The 17,986-nt window shown below is 40.6% G+C and overlaps 1 protein-coding gene across 4 annotated transcripts in view; it reads right to left on the reverse strand.

Moving 5' to 3' along the window:
• Positions 1 to 5,149: 5,149 nt before the first annotated feature.
• Positions 5,150 to 17,986, reverse strand: part of RLF (RLF zinc finger) — a 58,437-nt gene continuing 45,600 nt past the window's right edge. For all 4 annotated transcript variants that reach the window (XM_085081389.1, XM_085081390.1, XM_085081391.1 and 1 more), the window contains 2 exons: positions 12,702 to 12,843; positions 5,150 to 10,290 (listed from right to left, as the gene is read on the reverse strand). In XM_085081389.1, coding sequence (XP_084937515.1) covers positions 5,563 to 10,290; positions 12,702 to 12,843 — 4,870 coding nt within the window. In that variant the 3' untranslated portion in view covers positions 5,150 to 5,562. The remainder of the gene's footprint in view (positions 10,291 to 12,701; positions 12,844 to 17,986) is intronic.

Here is a 17,986-nt window from a genome sequence, read left to right on the forward strand (position 1 = left end):
AGGAGCCGGGGGCGGGGCGGCTCTGAGGGGCGGCCGTGGCGGGATCTTTGCGAGCGCCGGGGGCGTGCGGTGGGCTGGGGTTCAGCTCTGCCCGGCACGACTCCGCTCCGCTCGGCCCCGGCCCCGGCTCCGCCCGGCACGGCTCGGGCTTGGCTCGGCCACCCCAGTCAGGCACCGGCAGGGCTGGGTCGAAGCGTGTAGGGGACAGCATGGCGAGGATTTGGGCAGATGTTTAAATTACTTTTCTTCAGTATAAGTTACTCAGACTGCGCGCGATAATGCACATAAAGCCTCGCTAGTACATGTCCAAATCCTTTCACAGAAACACTAAGAGTAGTACAAAAATTAACACTTACTACTCTAGTACTTGCCCAGCACTCTAATACTGGGTGTTTGCCGAGACACTCACTTCAGATTTGGTCTCTGTAATGCTCCGTGAAGACAGCACGGTGCTGCTGAAATCCAGAGCTCGTCCAGCAGCACTGGGACAAATGTGCCATGCAGAGCACAGGGACTGTGTAATCTGACAAAGGTGCAGTAAGAGGGGTGGTAACATTTGCCACTTCTAGATACCGCATTTTAGTATCAGTCACTCATCTAATTTCCACCTGTCTAAATTATAACAGAACACGTCTGCAGATTTTTAGTCATTAACTTTTAATAAAATACTACCAACCTTATTTTCTCAGTAATTATCAATCACTTACCTTTTTTAACTATTTAGAAGAATGACCTGACAAATATATTGAAGCCCAGTGTTTTCTGTAACCTGATATATCCCTGCAGAAGGACAGGGTAGATGAGGAAGTGCTGCTCCCGGTGAGCCCTGGTACTGCCTGGCACTTTTCTCCTTTCATAGAGGAAGCTCTAGAAATTCATCCAAGAGGGCTACACCAGAAGCCTCCCTGGCATCCCAACAAGTCCTTTACCTACTTCCTCCTCTATAATTGTAAATCTTAAGACATTTTCCAGAAATACAACAGCTCTCCTATCCCACCTCACTCCCTCCAAACCCATGTGAGCATAGGGAATAGTGCTACGGGGAATCGGGAGAGCTGAAGGGCAGCAGCTGTAAACTTTAGGGGGGAGACCAGGCTTAGTGCTTTACAGGGGCCAGGCCAAGGCAAGGTGGTTTCATTTCAGCCTTCTCTGCTTTCTGCCACAACCATGCTCAGATTCTTCACAAGATATGGGAGGACTTAGCTGGAAATTGAATTTCTCTCAATTAATTCACTGCAGCTAAGGTCCAGAATTCGCAAAACGTGTCACAACGCTTTACCAGCATCATAAAATTTAAAGACCTTGCACAAGCAAAGACAACCAGAAAACAACATGCAAGAAAAACCTGTCGGCTCTTCTGAGAGCCCTGACAGAAAGACAGAAGTCAGTCTGGAAAGTCTCCCTTTGTAAAGCGATTTACCATTTTTTACTACCCATGCAAACACAGCAGGGCAGCCCATAGCCTTGGGGGATTCAGCCATGCACAACCAATAAACATGTTTTTGTCCTATAAAATCCACACACTTGAAGACAGCAATTTTAAAAATGGAAGCAACATTCCCTGTGAACTGTTTTTGCTGAGGTATCTGCTCTTCACATTCAGAATTCCTTTTTAGGAAGTCAGTGCAATGGTACTCCTTTACTGCAGAACAAAATGTTTCTCCCATATGCTTGAAAGCAAGAAGCTGTAAATGTTACATCTTTGTAAGGCAAATTCTGGTAGCACTTGAGAAGGAAAATGATGGTATACCTCATCACATGAAAACAGAAATAGACAGTAAAAACTCTTCAAATACTTCTTTACCCTTTTGTGGCATTCTTCTCTAATACCTGCCTGTGCCAGGCAATTAGATCACATAAAATAGCCCAAGAAGAAATTGTGATAAAGATGTAGATTCCAAACTGTACAGTTTTGGTGGTGTGACACCTATTATCTCATTGAGACAGTAGTGCATTTTGTAGATGATGGAGTTCAAAGACTGAAACACACTGTCAATCTCTCAAATGGGTAAGATGTAATTTCTGTAACACAGAAGAAGCTGACCAGTGCTGTACTGGTACCTTCCAACTGAAGTATAAAGACCTCGAGCCCACATTACTAAAAGTCCTAGCAGTGCACGGGGTGCACATGAAAATGTCTTCTAGCTGCTTTTGCACAGCCCAAAGGAAAACTGACTCACCATTTTCTAAATGCAACTCTTGGATTGAGGAATGTTGCAGGACTTGACTCCATACCTGGCAGACAGAAATTATGTCTGTCTGTGGTGTATCTCAGCCTATGGAAACAGTAAGTGAACAGGAGGAGCCTACTCAACAGGCTCTGTAACCCCAGAGGTGCAGCAGGTACCAGTCTGCACAGCATGCACTGTGCAGTCTTGCACTGTGTGTGGTTTACACACACACAGTAACTCATTTGGTAACAGCAGAATTACATCTGAGGCAGTGAGTTTCACGTGCAACTTCTTTTGTGGGATTAAGAACTGTCACAGAATTCATGTGTAATATGCAAAATGGTTTATACATCAAATGGCAGGATTAAATTTTTAACAGAAAAACTGAACTCGGAAGAAGCTTAATACACAATACTAAAGCCCAGTAGGATTGTATAAGGGTAATTTTGTATGATTTTGCAGAGTTCTTTGGTGGCAAGTTTGCAGCAGAGCTTATATGAACAGCAAACAGTAAATGCAAACTCAGTCACAGATTTAAAATTAAACAGAAAGGCTTCAGCTGTGCCAGGCAGAAGGTCATGTTCCTTATTTCTGAATGACTTATGTGGTCCCAGAATCTTTCTAGTAATTAATTCACAAACTCCATGAGGTTGTTCACTGGGAATGATGTATGAAATCTAAAGGAATCAATACAAACCTCTCTAAAAGGTTTCCTAGTGTACATAGGTAAAAAGTCACACCGAACTATTATCCAGGTAAAAAAATTTCCACCTGTCAGCCTAGTGCCAACTATCCAATAGAAGCAGAAAGCAAAACCTCTGTGTTTAAAAGCCTTCAGGTTTGCAAGCCTGCCATAACTAGTCAAAAACTTTATTAAAAAAATTGTTAAGTTTACATTATTTGTAATACAATACCTTAAATAGTCCATTTACCAAAATCTGCATCTACATCATAAAGGAGCATCTTGGGAATAAATTCAGTTTTTAATTTTAAAATTTTCTTCTGGTTCCTGGCTGGTGTAAACAAGCAGTACTACCTTTCAGGTTTCTTAAGAAAACCAAGTCATATCCGAGTCACTCAGGACAATTTCAGATTCTGGCACAGAGCAGATTTCCCTCCATGTGTGCTCAGGGATGAAGCGGCTGCCATCATCAGACACAATGTCTGATTGTCTCAGGAACACACAATTTTGTTACCTTCAAGGAGGACTCTTCTAGCCTGAGGAGTCATCACAAAACTGTCTCCTGCCTTTTAAGCTTGTAGATAGCTGCTTTGGTGGAATTTCTCTCTGCTGTTCTCCATATAGAAAGTCCTTTACTGATCTCCTACAAGTCAGTAGGAGTATCACCACATTGAGTATCATTGCATTTAATCATTGCCATTTTTCTGACTATAGTGACCACATTTTGGAATTATAGGAAGCCATCAATGACATCAAAACTACTTTTAAAAAGATTTGGGTTATTTTTAGGACTACACAAAGCCAAAGCTTGCACATTGCCTGCGTCTCACCACTTCCCTGGTCTGTGGCATATGTATACATATTTTCAATCTCATTTTCAATCTCATTTCATCCTGCATTCTCATCTAATTTCCCTTACTCAAAGGTAAGTATTTCACATGTTTGAATTCTTTAATATTGTCATATTTGAAGCTGGTTATCTAGCAGAAATACAGTTGCTTGACCTGAAACGGAAGGCTCCAAACCTCAAGGAATTTACTATTCATGTTGACCATGAAGGGACACGTTGCTTTGTGAGATACTCCAACCACACAAAGGTTAGTGGGGTCTCTCTGGCCCAATACCTGAGAGTTTAACAGCTTTAAACAGCTAGTTTAGCAGCTATCAAGTCTACTGTTAAACTCTTCTCCTGTTTTGAGATCTTGAAGACTCATGTATATTAAAACATAAATCAAACTTGACATTAAAAGGTACTTTGTTAGAGACAGAAATTACTTTGAAACACACTAAAGAGTGTCTGACCCCATTGCAGTATTTAACCTTTTGACACAACTTACTTCCATTTTTAGAACTTTGTGAGATTGATGCACCATATTTAATTACAAGAAGCTTATAGCTTAAAGAGAGGAAGTTACATGAAAGGCTAAGCAACTAAGCTACACTTTTCTTGCTTGGTGTATGATTTTTACCTTTTTATTTTAAGGATGCCCAAATAACTTTCTTTTCCTAAATGTAGTACAAAGATGCCATTTCTGCCTAGTTTTGGTCATACCACAGTTCACTAGACAGTTTGACAGCTGCCATCATTCCTGCACCCAGCCAATACTCATGCTCTGTTTTAAATACTTCCCAAAGTTTTTTTTACATTTCCTTTCCACTGCTGCTTCTCAGATTACAGTATAAAAACCCAGAATCCCCAACACCACCCAAGCCCTCAATCAATAAAAAGCTGTGATTGCTGCTTGCTCATTAGAATCCCCATGGAGATGGGAAAATAGCCCCTATAGGGGACAGAAATTCTGGGCCTTGTGATGTAGCCATGTGTGGCAAGAAACACAATACAGAACAAGAAACAGAGCTTAAAATATTAGCTAACTCTTCAGGTGAATCTTCCAGCTAGGTTTCATTCATTGTCAAAAAACACTAACCAGGGAACCCTAAATGTGTACTGGTACTTTCATGTGACACGACCTGCTTGGAAGTCTGGCAACACTTGTCACCTACTCGGTGGTGCCAGACAGTCTCAAAAAGCACCCTTGGCCTTTAAAGGAACAAGGACTTTCTCATGCGTAAGTGCTTTCTGCCTGTGCTAATTATAGTTTTTTCAAGTCTGAATAAAGCACAGAGAATGCTGTAAAATAAAATGTAATACTTTACTTTTCTGTATCTATTCCATCACTCTGATAAATTATCTCCAAATGCATAAAACTTAAGCAACATTGTCCAATGCACTCAGAAGGGTCCCAAACTCAATTACAAGTAAAGCACATTAAAGATTTACTGTACAGTAAACAAATGGGTGAAAAACTGTAATTTATTGAAACTCATAACTCAAAAAATATAAGATGCTGTAGTGTACAATATGTTACACAAAGCACCCTGGGGTGCACATTCAAGTCAAGTAGTAACTCCATCACCCCCCAAACCCTGGTACCCCAGTACTTGTTCCATATACAATCATGCACACTTACTCTTCAAGAGGAAGCCCCCAGTATTCTGATGTGTTAAATAGCACCAAAATCAGCATTGTTCATTGAAAAAAATGGGGAGCTAAATTAACTTGGCCATTACTTTTGACAGATATTATACATTCATGGAATTAAACAGTCAAAACTAACCTAAAAAGTGTGTACTGTAACAATTACTGTTCTAATTTGAAGTTCTCCCCATATAGCAGTAGTGGAGGCTATCTGCTCTATGCAAAGCTACTTATGTACTTCCTACACACAGCTCATCTGCCTTTTTTGTTGGAAATAAATCTATGAGAGGTGTGGAAAACTTGGATCTTTCAAGAACAACTACTGGTCTTAAGTAATGCAACTGTTTTAAGGCAAGGTCTCCACAGTCCGTTAAGGCCTTGTCCAAGATTGCCCTCAGATTTTCTAAAGAAGGGGCAGATGAGGACTCTGACAGCAAGGGCTGGATCTCTGTTAGCTGCCCACGATTATTTGGGGTTATGATTGCATTTTCATCACTTACAAAGTTGTTTACTGGAGTATCCCCTTGACTGTCTCCCTCTTTTTGCAACATTTCACCTACTGGCAACTGCTCAGGAGCCTCCCATTCTACTATTTCATCACAATCATCATCATCATCGTCATCTTTTCCCTCACTTTCCTGAATAAATTTTAAAAATGAAGACTCGAATCCCATTGGTTTATATGTCTTTAAATCAAATGGTTTGGACACAGGAGGCTTTTGAAATTTGTCTTTTGTAGCACAAAGTACATTTCTTTTTGCATTCTCATTAACTGCACTATGTTGACATCCTTCTGTGTCTTTTTCTCTTGGCAACTCTAATTGTAAACTGGAGAAACAAGATCTATTCTCTCTTTCACTGCTTTCAGCAAAATCTTCAGTTTTAGACACAGTTGTCTCCCTGATGTTAGGCTCTTCAGAACAGGTGTTATTTGAACTGTGATTATATTTTAAAGTGCCTGAATATGCAAAGACACTGGCATCAAAATTCACACTACTTGGTGGACACTGTTTTTGGTCTTCATTAGTCACATCTGGAGGATCACTAGCAGGGTTTGGAACGAGGGGTTTGTCACTTTCCTGCACAGGCTCAGAATTAGCTGACTTATCCTTGTTAACTTCCACACCTTTTTTATCCAAGTCTGAAGCTGTGTCAGAGCAAGACTGCTTTTCAATCATGATGCCACATTTAACACAAAGAACAAGTTTCTGAATGTGCTGCTCAATGTACACGTTGGTCATCTGATGTGTGCGCTTATAATGCCTCACTATGCTGCTTTCCAGTTTTACAACAGACAGGCACCCCTGGACCATGCAGGGGTACTGTGTCTGGTTAGACTTCTCTTTGCACATTTGTAGGGCTTCCTCTTTTGTTTTGAAATTCAGCAAATGCTTTTCTCTACTCCTGCTAATTCTTTTAGCTTTTTCTTTTAATTGCTTCTCATTCTGCTTGCTTGCATCAAAGCTGCCTTTCAAGTAATTTTGCTCATTTTTATCTTTATCTTCATTATCTTCTTCCTCTTTCTGATTTCCAAAGAGACTACCATAATATTCACTGTGTCTGAAATATACATGTTGAGAATAGTGACTGTAATTCGTGAAAATTCGATTGCAGCCATTAAGGTCACAATGAATTTCAAAATCTTTGTTTATTTTTTCTTTATTGGCATGTTCTTCTATTAGATGTTGTTTAAGCTTATTAAATGTATAAAATACAGCAGGGCAGTGGGCTTGGTTACAAGCAAATCTGACAGACTCAGCTTCAGAAAGCAGTTTTTGATCCTCTAAAATTTCATTGTGGAAGTCACTACAATGCTTAGCAAGAGCTTTAGAACACAGAAAACGCTTACCACACTCTTTGTGTTTGCATGCAAATATTTTTTTACATTTGACAAGTTCCCTTTTCGTTCTTGCTTTGTCTTTTTCTAAGCAGAGCTGTTCCTTATTATACTGGTGAACAGTTCTGTAATGGCGAATCAAACCTTTCTGATTTGTAAATGCTGAGTTGCAGCTTTTATGTATACAATGAAATGGTTTGTGGTACTTATGCAATATGTAACATAAATTTCCTTTTGCAACTGTTCTTTTGCTTCCTCTTCCCTGTCTTGCTTCCAGTTCCTCCCTATGACTGTCCAGAGAAGTTATGTTAGATGTTTTTCTTGTTACATCATTGTCTGTCTCTTCATTGGACTCCAAATCGGTCTCAGAACAACAGTCATCCTTTTTTGGGTGACACAGCTGTTCAGAGTCCGAATGTCCAGGGAACCCAACGCTGTTCACACAGGCAGGCACCGGAGCAGTGCTATTCTTACGCATGTCCTCTGTATATAAACCTACATCAAATTTTTCACTAGGACACACCTTGTGAGCCACCCTCTCACAGCCAATTTGATGTTTGTTTCTATAGTGAATTCGAAGATGTGTTTTTCTTGTGAATGATCTTTGGCAAATATGACACTTAAATGGTGAATACCGATGCTGGAACATATTTAGCTGAAGAACCATTTCCTTTGAATAGTTATGCTTTTTAACATAATGCATTAAGAGAGCTTCTCTGGTCACAAACTCAAATGTACATCCTTGACATTCACAGAAAAATGGTTTAGCTGCCAGTTGAGTAAGGTACTGGCTGGGTAAATTATCTTGTTGCTCTTGAAGCTGAAATTTTGAGGTAGTTTCATCAACTGACTCAGGGCACTTGGCATCCCTAGATGAATAGCCCAGAAAAGGTTTCTGTCTTGAAGAATTCTGAATGTTAGCATTTTTTAAGCTTAGATGTTTCAAGCCTAACATTAGTTCCAACATGTTATCTTCAATATTTGGTTCTTTAGAATTGTCATAAAAAGATGTTTCTGGGGAAGAAGGACAAGTTTCCTCCCTCAGGCCACTGCTTTCTTTAGCATCTACAGCACAAAACACGCTTTCTGGAGAGTTAGCATTTGTATCGGAATTATGACCTAACTCTGTACTCATGTCTGTAGGGGATTTACTGTCCTGAGCATCACTCAACAGATCGAGAAAGTATTTAGTTTTCATTTCCATATTTCTTTTACCTTTAAAGTTGTATGGATGGGCCCTTTGAAGATGTTTTTGCATACTTCTGGAATTTTTGTGAGTGGAACAGCAGCCTTCAAAACCACAGGAAAGGTTTTTCTCATCAAAGCAAACTGCCACATCAGAACACTGTTGTTTCACGTCTGCTGGATGGAAGATTCGCTCCTGGGACACGACAAAATCTGCAACTGACTGGTTGTGAGCCACTGTTCCAAGCAGCCGAGGAGATGTCTGACCTTGGCTTACTGCAGCATCTGCCCTGTGCTCCCCACAATGCAGGCTGCAATTACTTTCACTGTTTAGATCTTCACTGTCAGAGAGAGATTCTTCCTTCATCTGTGGAATTTCCTGAGACCCTGAGGGATCCAAGCTATCATTCAGATTGGAATTTTCAGATTGCTCAAGGAGCTGAGATTCTGGAAGATAACTGGATTTGTCTTCTGACACCGACCCCTCAAGGTTCAGCATTTGCTTCCCTTCCCCATTTGACACTTGGATATCATGGGCTGCAAGGTGATTCTGAAATTCAGTTTTTGAATAATAGAACTTTTTGCAACCAAAATAGTTGCAGGTGTATGATGCATCTCTGAAGTGCTGTGCCTCATGATGGTAAAGCTGCCCTAAGTCACTGAAAACAATATTACAGCCATTTAGCTCACATTTATACCGAAGATCATCGTGTGTTTGTTTGTGATTGAGAAGCTCATTAACTGACCCAAACCTAGCATAACAGTCCATGGACACACACATGTAAGGCTGAGGCCCACAGTGCACGCGCTCATGCTCCCTCAAGTGGAAGGATGTCATGAAGTGCCGGCGGCAAAAAGCACACTTCTCCCTCCTGTTTTTCATATCCAAGTAGTGTTTTGCATTCTCATCATTGTTTTGATGTTCAGCTTTCAGATGTACACTTAAGTACTTAAACTGTTTAAATACCCTAGAACAATCTGTCCCAGGACATGGATAGATGTCTCTGTCTTGAAGCTGGCAATTTTCCAGTTGGCTGAATGTAACATATTCCTGTGTGTCATCATCAAAGCTTTCAGGGAGTTGTGGCTGGTGTGACCTTTCTGGAAACGCTGGGGGTGGGCTGCTGGAACCTGTTGCCTTTTGTGGTGATCTTTCTTTTTTCAGAATTATTTTCTTTTTAGGTCTGTGTGTTCTACTAGGTGGCATTTTAACATGCTCCATTACATGTGGTACGAAAAATTCCTTTCTCTTGAACTTTTTTGTGCAAACTGGACATGTATAAATACCATCTTCCATGTGCATCTTAGAATGATGTAGTATTCTGGCCTCTATACACTCCCGTTTGCAGAGCACACAAAAAAATTTGTATTGAAGCCATCTCTGGTATCTTTCTGAAGAACCAATTGGTTTTTTTACTCTTGCTTTTTCCTTAGGGTGGTTCATTGTGTCTTTCCCATCATAGTATTTGTGTTCTTTTGTCTCATCATAGTCACTGAAGAAAGTTTCTAACATGTCGGTTTCATTGAGCGACATATGACAACCTGCATCATCCTCAGAATCAGAAGCTACCTTCCCTAACAGTTTCAGACAATGTCGCTTTAAAGTCTTCCAGTCCCAAAATTCAGGATCAAAGGGCCAATATGCTTTCAAAGCTAACAGCAGTTCACAGCGAAGTGAATTTGGAACTAGTGCATTTTCTTCATCAAATTTTTGGTCTGGCTGCATATAGAGCTCTTCCAATGCATTAAATCCACTCAAAGTTGGCTCAAGTAAGAATTCTGTTAGCTGACAGGCTCTTCTAACTTCCAGGTCTTCTGGTAAAAGGCATGCAATTGTTTTACACACCGATGTTTTCATTTCATCACTTCCGTTGGATCTGATCTGAAGGGCCCTCACACATAACAGAACAGACACAGCGAGTCCCGCTTCCTCTGCCTGTTTAAAGAAAACAGGAAAACAACAAAAAAAATAGTCACAAAACAAATATTACTTCTCTTTGATAAAAACATTATTTGTAGGAAAAAAACCAAACATGCAGCAAGAGCATCCAACAGACTACACCCCATTTCAAATGCATTCAGGTTCCTGAGCATTAAGTGCCCAAGTCACAGACCACCCTCTAGGGAGCTGTAGTTTATCTTACAAGAGGAACCTCTTCTGCTTTTCATGCCATGGGAACCACAGCACACTTAGTGTGAATCAAACCAGGAGGAGTCATGCAAACTAGTTTAGGCATGAGGCATCGCAAAACATTTTTCTAACTCCTCTCTCTCTTAACTGAGTGACTCTCAACCATAAGTAAGCCAGATCTCTAGAAGAGTATAGTGTAAATCTTCCATATGCATTCTTCCTACAGCATCCACATGGGATATTAATTCAGAATATTAAGCATTGTGTAATAAGGAAATTTACGTAAATTCACACCTTGAAACAAAATAACCTTCAACAGCATAAGCGGTACCATAGCAGAAATGATTTCTGATGAACCTGTCATTTCACTTCCAAACACTTTCTGAGGAGTCTGTGCAACTCTGAGGTGCTGCTCAGCAGTATTGGGAGGATGCCTATATTAATCACATGCTAATTAAAGTAGAGATATATTCCAAATTCTACATGGACAAAATTGAAGGTTACCTTGTTCCAAAAGTGTATTTTTCAGCATAAAGAATCTGAATGCATGAACTACTTAGCCATTATCAGTAAAGATAAGTAACAGTGAAGATACTTATGAATAACTTAGAAAACTGACATGTGGCTACCACTACTACACCTGCACCAGCCCGGACTGTAATGATCCAAAACAACTGTGAACAAGTTAACAGAATTACCAAGCTTTTATACTCAGCATTCACACCCACTGGATATCATGCCATGCTTCTTTAATTCAGTAAGTTTTAGAACATATTTCTTCAGAAGAAATTTTAGTATGGTTTAGCAGGAAACACAGAAAAACCTTGGTAATATATAGTAACCAATATATTATGATTTACAGATAAAATACACATTCATGCATGTCTTAAAATTATAAATGGGCCAACTCTAGAGAAACTAGGACCAAACATGTCTCTCTGCAGTCCTTGGCGGAATAGAGTTCTGGACTCTGTGATTTGTCAAGAGGACAATTCTTCTGTTCCTACTCTGACTATTAACCAGGGCTCTGGCCCGTGCCCTGCTCTTGTCAAATTACAATTGGTAAGTCACTTGGGTCAGAGTGTTAACTCCAGCCAGTGTAAGAGACTCCCAGGCAAAAAAAAATGGAGAAAAATATAATTGAAAAAAAGGAATCTTGTGTGTTTTATCCATAATCCATCTTAACGCTGAATAAACTCATGACCATGTCAAAATGCAAAGGGATAATCAAACTGGAAAGGGCACTGTTAATTGGAACGTTCATGACTGAAGTTCATGAGGCTAATTCTAACCTATGACTAACCATAGACTGTTTTTCAGGAAGAAGTATTAAAAAACCTATGAGAAGGGGGACATACCTAAGGAAAAATCCCACATCTAATTTAAGGTCTATCATCTATATTGTACTGCTACTAGAAGTTAAAATCCTGTTGCTGTCAGCTAGCTTCTTTTTCCTCCAATAAAGTGTGCCTGATTAATTTTCATTCCTAACTGCCCTCAACAAATTAACTTGCATATAGCAACCAGAAACAGGAAATTTCCACACAACCAATTGCACGAGTCAGTGCAGCCATTGAAGGCAAACAGAGACACCCCACTGAACAACCAGCCAGGGGAGGCCAAGCTATCCTGGAGCTCTGCTCACAAGGACCATGCTGGGACCAACTGAAGTCTTTTCATTAGTCCTTAAACAGAGATGATGAGTATAAAAACTGCAGTCAAACATCTTTTGCACCTTTCTGTGATTTTCTAAAGACAGGCTTCAGAATAGAAGATAGAAATCCAGATGTGATTGTATCACACATTTTGAGAAAGAGGCATTTTCTTAGAATACAAAAATAGGAGACAGTCCAGTCAAGTCTCCATCTCTTAGAGATGATGTGGAAAATTCTCATGTGCATTGCTTCTGAACAAGCAGCAGATTAAAACACAGCTATGCTTTCTTTGCAAAATCCCATCATATTGTACTTCCAAAGCAACAAACCTACTCCTCCACATTGACTGAAGGTCACTTCATGGGATCAAGCTAACACAAAACTACAACGGCAGGCACTTTCCACAGATTTTTATTAGTATGTTATTAGGCACTTAATCAGAAAGTATGAATAATGAAATAAGCTATATTATTTTCAGTACAATAGAAATATTAAGAAAATAATAAATTCACATAAACAGCTCTGGCTGTGTCCAAAGACTCAGGACTGTATCTTACTTACTTCAGATTGTATGACTCTTATCAAGAAAAATAGATGCTGTAGCGTCTTCGCAATGATGCCAAACTGACGACATCTCTCCAAAAAGGAGTCTAAAGAAGGATCTATTCTTCTCTGCAGCTTGCTCCAGAAAAGTGTCAGTTCCCTGCAAAGAGTTGAAAGCAGAATGAAAGAACATTGCAGATGCACACAATTTGTGCAGTCACAGTATGTGAGCTCAAAGGTGATGCCAAGAAAAATTTAAATGTTATTCAAGGACAGCACACGGTTCAATTAGGTCCTGATCTCCAAGTGACACTGGAGAGAACTGTTCCTGTGCCCCACTCTAGCACCAGATCAAACCCCAGTATATCTCCTGATACTTTCTGGGGAAAGACACTGGCACTGGGATTCAGCTCACTTAATGCAGACATCTATAGCTGCACAGACTTCCTTTCTAGACAAGAAAAACAGTCCCACACTTCCAGAGACTTTGCCTCTCACACAGAAATTTTAAATGGGTAAAGATGAATCATAAAGGAAAGCAGCCACTTCCCTTCCAATATGCAAGCAGCTTACCTGCTGACACCTGCAGCCAGGTGATGTGACCGCCACTAGAAGGGCCTCTCACAGAACCATCCTTTGCAAAGCATCATGTAAGGGATCTGCAAGCTGAAAGCTGTCTGCTGTCTCTGTGCTGTTACGTGCTTTTCCACTCACACCATGAGAGCACAAAGCCATTCTATTAAGCAATTTATTATACCCAAGGCAGCACAGCCACTTAAGAACACAACCTGTCACGTGCTGCTGCTCTGCCAGCACATGGAATGCCCAAAAGTAGCAGAGCCATAGGATCTGTATCTCTTGTATCACTTGAAAAAAGCTTCTCTTCCTTTGGTAGAGTAAACTTTGCCGTTGCTAACATATCCACTGTGTGCATCAACTACAGACAGAGGCTTCTGGCTGCAAGGTCAGTCACAGCCTTGAAAAACAACCATCAAGAAAATACAACCAGGACCAAATGCTGGCAAGGCTCTTCCTCTGAATTACTGCAATTCTACTCTTGAATGCTAAGTCTATGGAAAGGTCTTGTCCTGAATCAAACCAGGAATATAATTTTATTGCACAAAAAAATGGGCAAAGTTTACTGGTAAGTTTTGGGGGGTTTTGTTTAGAAATTTTGTCTGCTTTATTTGTAGGCCTAAAAATGTAATTAACAGCCTTTCATAGCCAGGAAGAGACAGCTGAGAAGCCAGAGAGGCCTATAGAAATTACCACACAATATAAATCAAGATGTTTAAATTTTAAATGTTAAAACAGAACCAAAGAAAAAGAAAAGGGGGGGAGGGAAGACCCCAGAGTATCAGTAGTGTTTTCTACTGACCTTTAACCCCTAAAAACTGAAAAAAAAAGTAAAATTTAACTGATCATCAGGATGATTACCATGGAAGAACTGTATGAAGGGAAGTTTAGGCAAGGAAAGCATAGAATATATCACAGAATATGCTGAGTTGGAAGGGACCAACAAGGATCATCAAGTTCAACTCCTGGCCCTGCCCAAGAGTCACACCATGTGGCTGAGAGTGTTGTCCAACCGCTTCTTGAATTCTGTCAGGCTTAGTGCTTTAACCACTGCCCTGGAGAGCCTGTTCTGGGGAGCCCAGCCACCCTCTGGGTGAATAACCTTTTTCTAACATCTAATCTAAAACTCCTTTAACACAACTTTATGCCATTTGCTTGGCTCCTATCACTAGTCACCATAGAGAGATCTGTTCCTCTTCTTCTCCTCATGAGGAAGTTATATACTGCAAGTATTAAAAGAATTTTAACTCAACATTACCACAAAAAACCAAATTTGAAATACAGTTTATCACTCATTTTGTATGTCTATTTAGTACATTTGTGTAGCTGGGAGCTGGGAGAACAGCAAGAGAAAGGTTTCACTCTGGATAACCTCTTATTCCCAAGACTTTTTGGCAGACCAGTAAGTTTTCGGTACTTGTTCTGTTCTCTCTCACACCACCTTTCCTGCAAAGCTAAAGTATGTTGCTGGAAGGGATCCTCAAGCATGGTGATGTACAAGTGTTCCTCAGATAATCTTCACACATGAAGAAAACCAAAAAAGGACAACTCCAATTATTTGGGCAACCTTCCATTTCAAAATTGATGTGAGGCAGTGCTGAGAACAGACGCATCTCCAGACAAACAGGTTTCTAGTAGTACTTACTAGAACAAGTTAAAAAAAAAAAAAAAAATTAAACATTACTAACGTATCAGACCAGACAGAAATTTTGGAAGTCGTGCTTAGCTCCAGTTCACACTTAAGGCTGCTTGTGCTAATGGTAAACATAGATTATTTTATGGATTGAAGAACTGTCTGGCTCCCTGAAGACTGCTCAGAACCTCACTGCCCAGAGCAGCACTACTTCTGCAACAAAGTTCCAAACCCAGCAGGTATCTCCAGTTTTAAAAACAGTATTACATAATATGTCACAAATCTCAACATGAACCAGTGCAAAATTTTCCAATTTTGGTGAGGAATAACATATACAAACCTAAGTTTGCTTTCATCTTCAGCTGTGAAACAAAGCTTGACTCCAAGAGCTCAAATTCACACACCTAAATGCTTTACTGATAATCCTACTCAAGGCCCTAGGATGAGCTGAGCTAAGCTATTCAAACAGGTTATCCTCTCCAAATATGCAAGAATCATAGTCAGAGGCTTGTGCCAGGCTGGGAGGTTAGCACTGCACCATCAGGGAGGAGCACTGAAAATAGGAGTGAAGGAAGGTAGATTTTCCCTTCCTAGATTAAGAGTGATGTTACAGCTGAAGAGGTTTAACACCTTCCAGAAGCCCCAGTGCTGCACTTTCCCTGGAACTTGTCTGACCACTGGGTAATCAGCACTAATCTGCAGAAAGCTATGCAGTTTTGGCTGGGTAAGATAACGTGCTTACTACAGGTTCGAATGGTCAGTCAGGACAACAAATGAGGCACCCCAACAGGGCAAGAATGGCTTTCTAGTAGTAGCAAGCTGTCAGGATTGGCTTGAGCATGGTACCAAAACTTCTGCTTTATCCCTACGCAATCAACCAGAGAGTGCCAAACACATTTTTCTTTTTCACCTGCAGTTCACAGCTGTCCAACAGGTCTTTTCCTTTGTTTAACCAGAATACTTTCAATTTCAATAATTTACACTGCTTCTCTCTGACATTGCATAAGGCAAGATATGGAGAAGAAAAAAAGGGAATGCAGCCACCAGGACTGCCCTGGCCGGCAGCATCTGTGACAGGCCAGCTAGGAGGTAGCAGAGAATCTTTCATCAACATGCTGCTACTCTAAAAATCAAGAGGGACATGACTGCAGGAAACCGTTAATATAAGGATCTTCTGGATGAGCAGAACATTTCCAAGTACACAGAAATGCTAGGGACTTGCCTGTTGACCCTAATCCATAACAGTACAAAGGGAAGCTGACCTGCAAAAGACTCTGTACCAGACAGTCTCGGCTTTTCTTACTCTCTGCTCCCCTCTGAAAGATTTTAGGTAAATGTTTTAGTCACCACTCAGCTCTGGCCTATCAAATTACATAATACACCGGAAGTACTCTATGAAAGGTGATTAAAGCTTAAATAATTTATTGACTTGAAACACCATTATGCAGGTTTATTATTAAATACAAAAAAGCTACGTTTTCTTATAGCAGTCAAAATCCACAAGGTATTAATGACATTGCTAGAAAAATTTAAAGTAGAATCCAAATCAGCAGATTAAGCAAAGTAAAACAACCGTTCAACTACAATCCTTTTTGAACCAGACAGGGCCTTCTTTGAAGTCGTCCTGAGTAACCCCCCCAAAAAGTGTATTGCATTCCATATCTGTGCTACACCAATCTGACCCAAATTGTTACTCTCTCTTTAAGACCCAGCATCTGTAAACAACTGCAGAGGTCAGGGGTGCCAGGTCCTTTTAAAGTTGGTGTTGCTCACACAGAAGCTCTCTGTCCTTTTCCTTCTTGCAGGGAAGCTGGGATGGCACAAGGCAGAAGCCTTGTTTTGTTTCTCTCGGGGCTCTGGAGGGGGCTGCTTCAGGTAGGTCTCTGAGTAGCAACAGAAGCAACCCGAGAAGTTGCACTTTGCAATCCGAAGCTGTTTCAGAGTGAATTCCGTAAATAAATGTCCTCAGGGCAGAGCCAGAGCCAGAGCCAGTCAGGGCTGGGCCACCATTCTTTGGTTCTTGGTGAGTCTGTTTTCTTCCACCGCCACCTACTCATTGGGGCAGTGACCCAAGATAGCACCAGCGGGTGACAGGAGGAGGCAACGAGGGGCAGAACTGACCTCACACACACATGCACTGCCTTGACAGCTGAAAGAAAGCAAGGGAGGCTGACACTGTGCAGCCAAAGTTTCCCAGGCAAAAGCAGCAATTCCCATCTGCCACCAGAACTGCTTCATAAACTCCTACCTTTCCAGTTTTTTGTTCCAGAGGGAGGGTTGAGTCGAGCGGGGTTTATCTTCTAACTGCTTTTTCTCTCCACACGAGGTCGTCCACAGAGGGCGCCATCTTGAGGGAGGGGTTTCTCTGCCATTTTGTTTCTCTTTTGTTCCCTGGGACTCTGAGATTCAGCAACTTTGTATCCAGTGCTTATAATGGTGATTTTTGTTACTGTTGTCATTTACTGGTATTTTGTATTTGTTGATGTTTCCTTTTTTTTAGTACATTGTTATATTTTCACTTTTATCTTCTTGCATTCATCCTTCCTTACTGGAGAAGAAGGAAGGGTAGATAATTGACATTGGAGTGTCCACCCCTTAAATTGTCTTAAACGAAGAGAGAAGTGAATTAAGTAATTTCTGCCCCTTTAAAACCATTGGCTCATTACAAAAAGAAGAATGTCTCATTTTATGTATTCAATTTAACTTATTATTTTAAGTGTATATTTCTCATTATTTTAAGTGTACATTTCTGTTGTATTTAAGCTTATATAACGGTGTGCAAGCACCTGCTAGCATGTCATTCCTCTACATTAGCTTTAGCTGCAGGATTATACTAAAAATCCATATTGCAGTGAGACCATCTTCACATGGACATGTCTTTCCAGCCTACTCTGGCATTTGTCATGCTTTCAATGGAGCTTAGGTTACCAATGAAGAGAATATTACCCTATCTCTTTTCCACAGTACTGCTCCAAATCAGCCCTACAATGATTTCAGTGAGTGCCACAGTTAGTATGCAGCAGAGGTCTTAACTTTCATTAGCCATAATGCATGCCCACTACATCTGTAACATGAAATATGGAATATCGGTCAA

Source organism: Lichenostomus cassidix, chromosome 23, assembly GCF_008360975.1.
Source record: "Lichenostomus cassidix isolate B80296 chromosome 23, HeHo_3.0, whole genome shotgun sequence".
Classification (NCBI taxonomy): Eukaryota; Metazoa; Chordata; class Aves; order Passeriformes; family Meliphagidae; genus Lichenostomus; species Lichenostomus cassidix.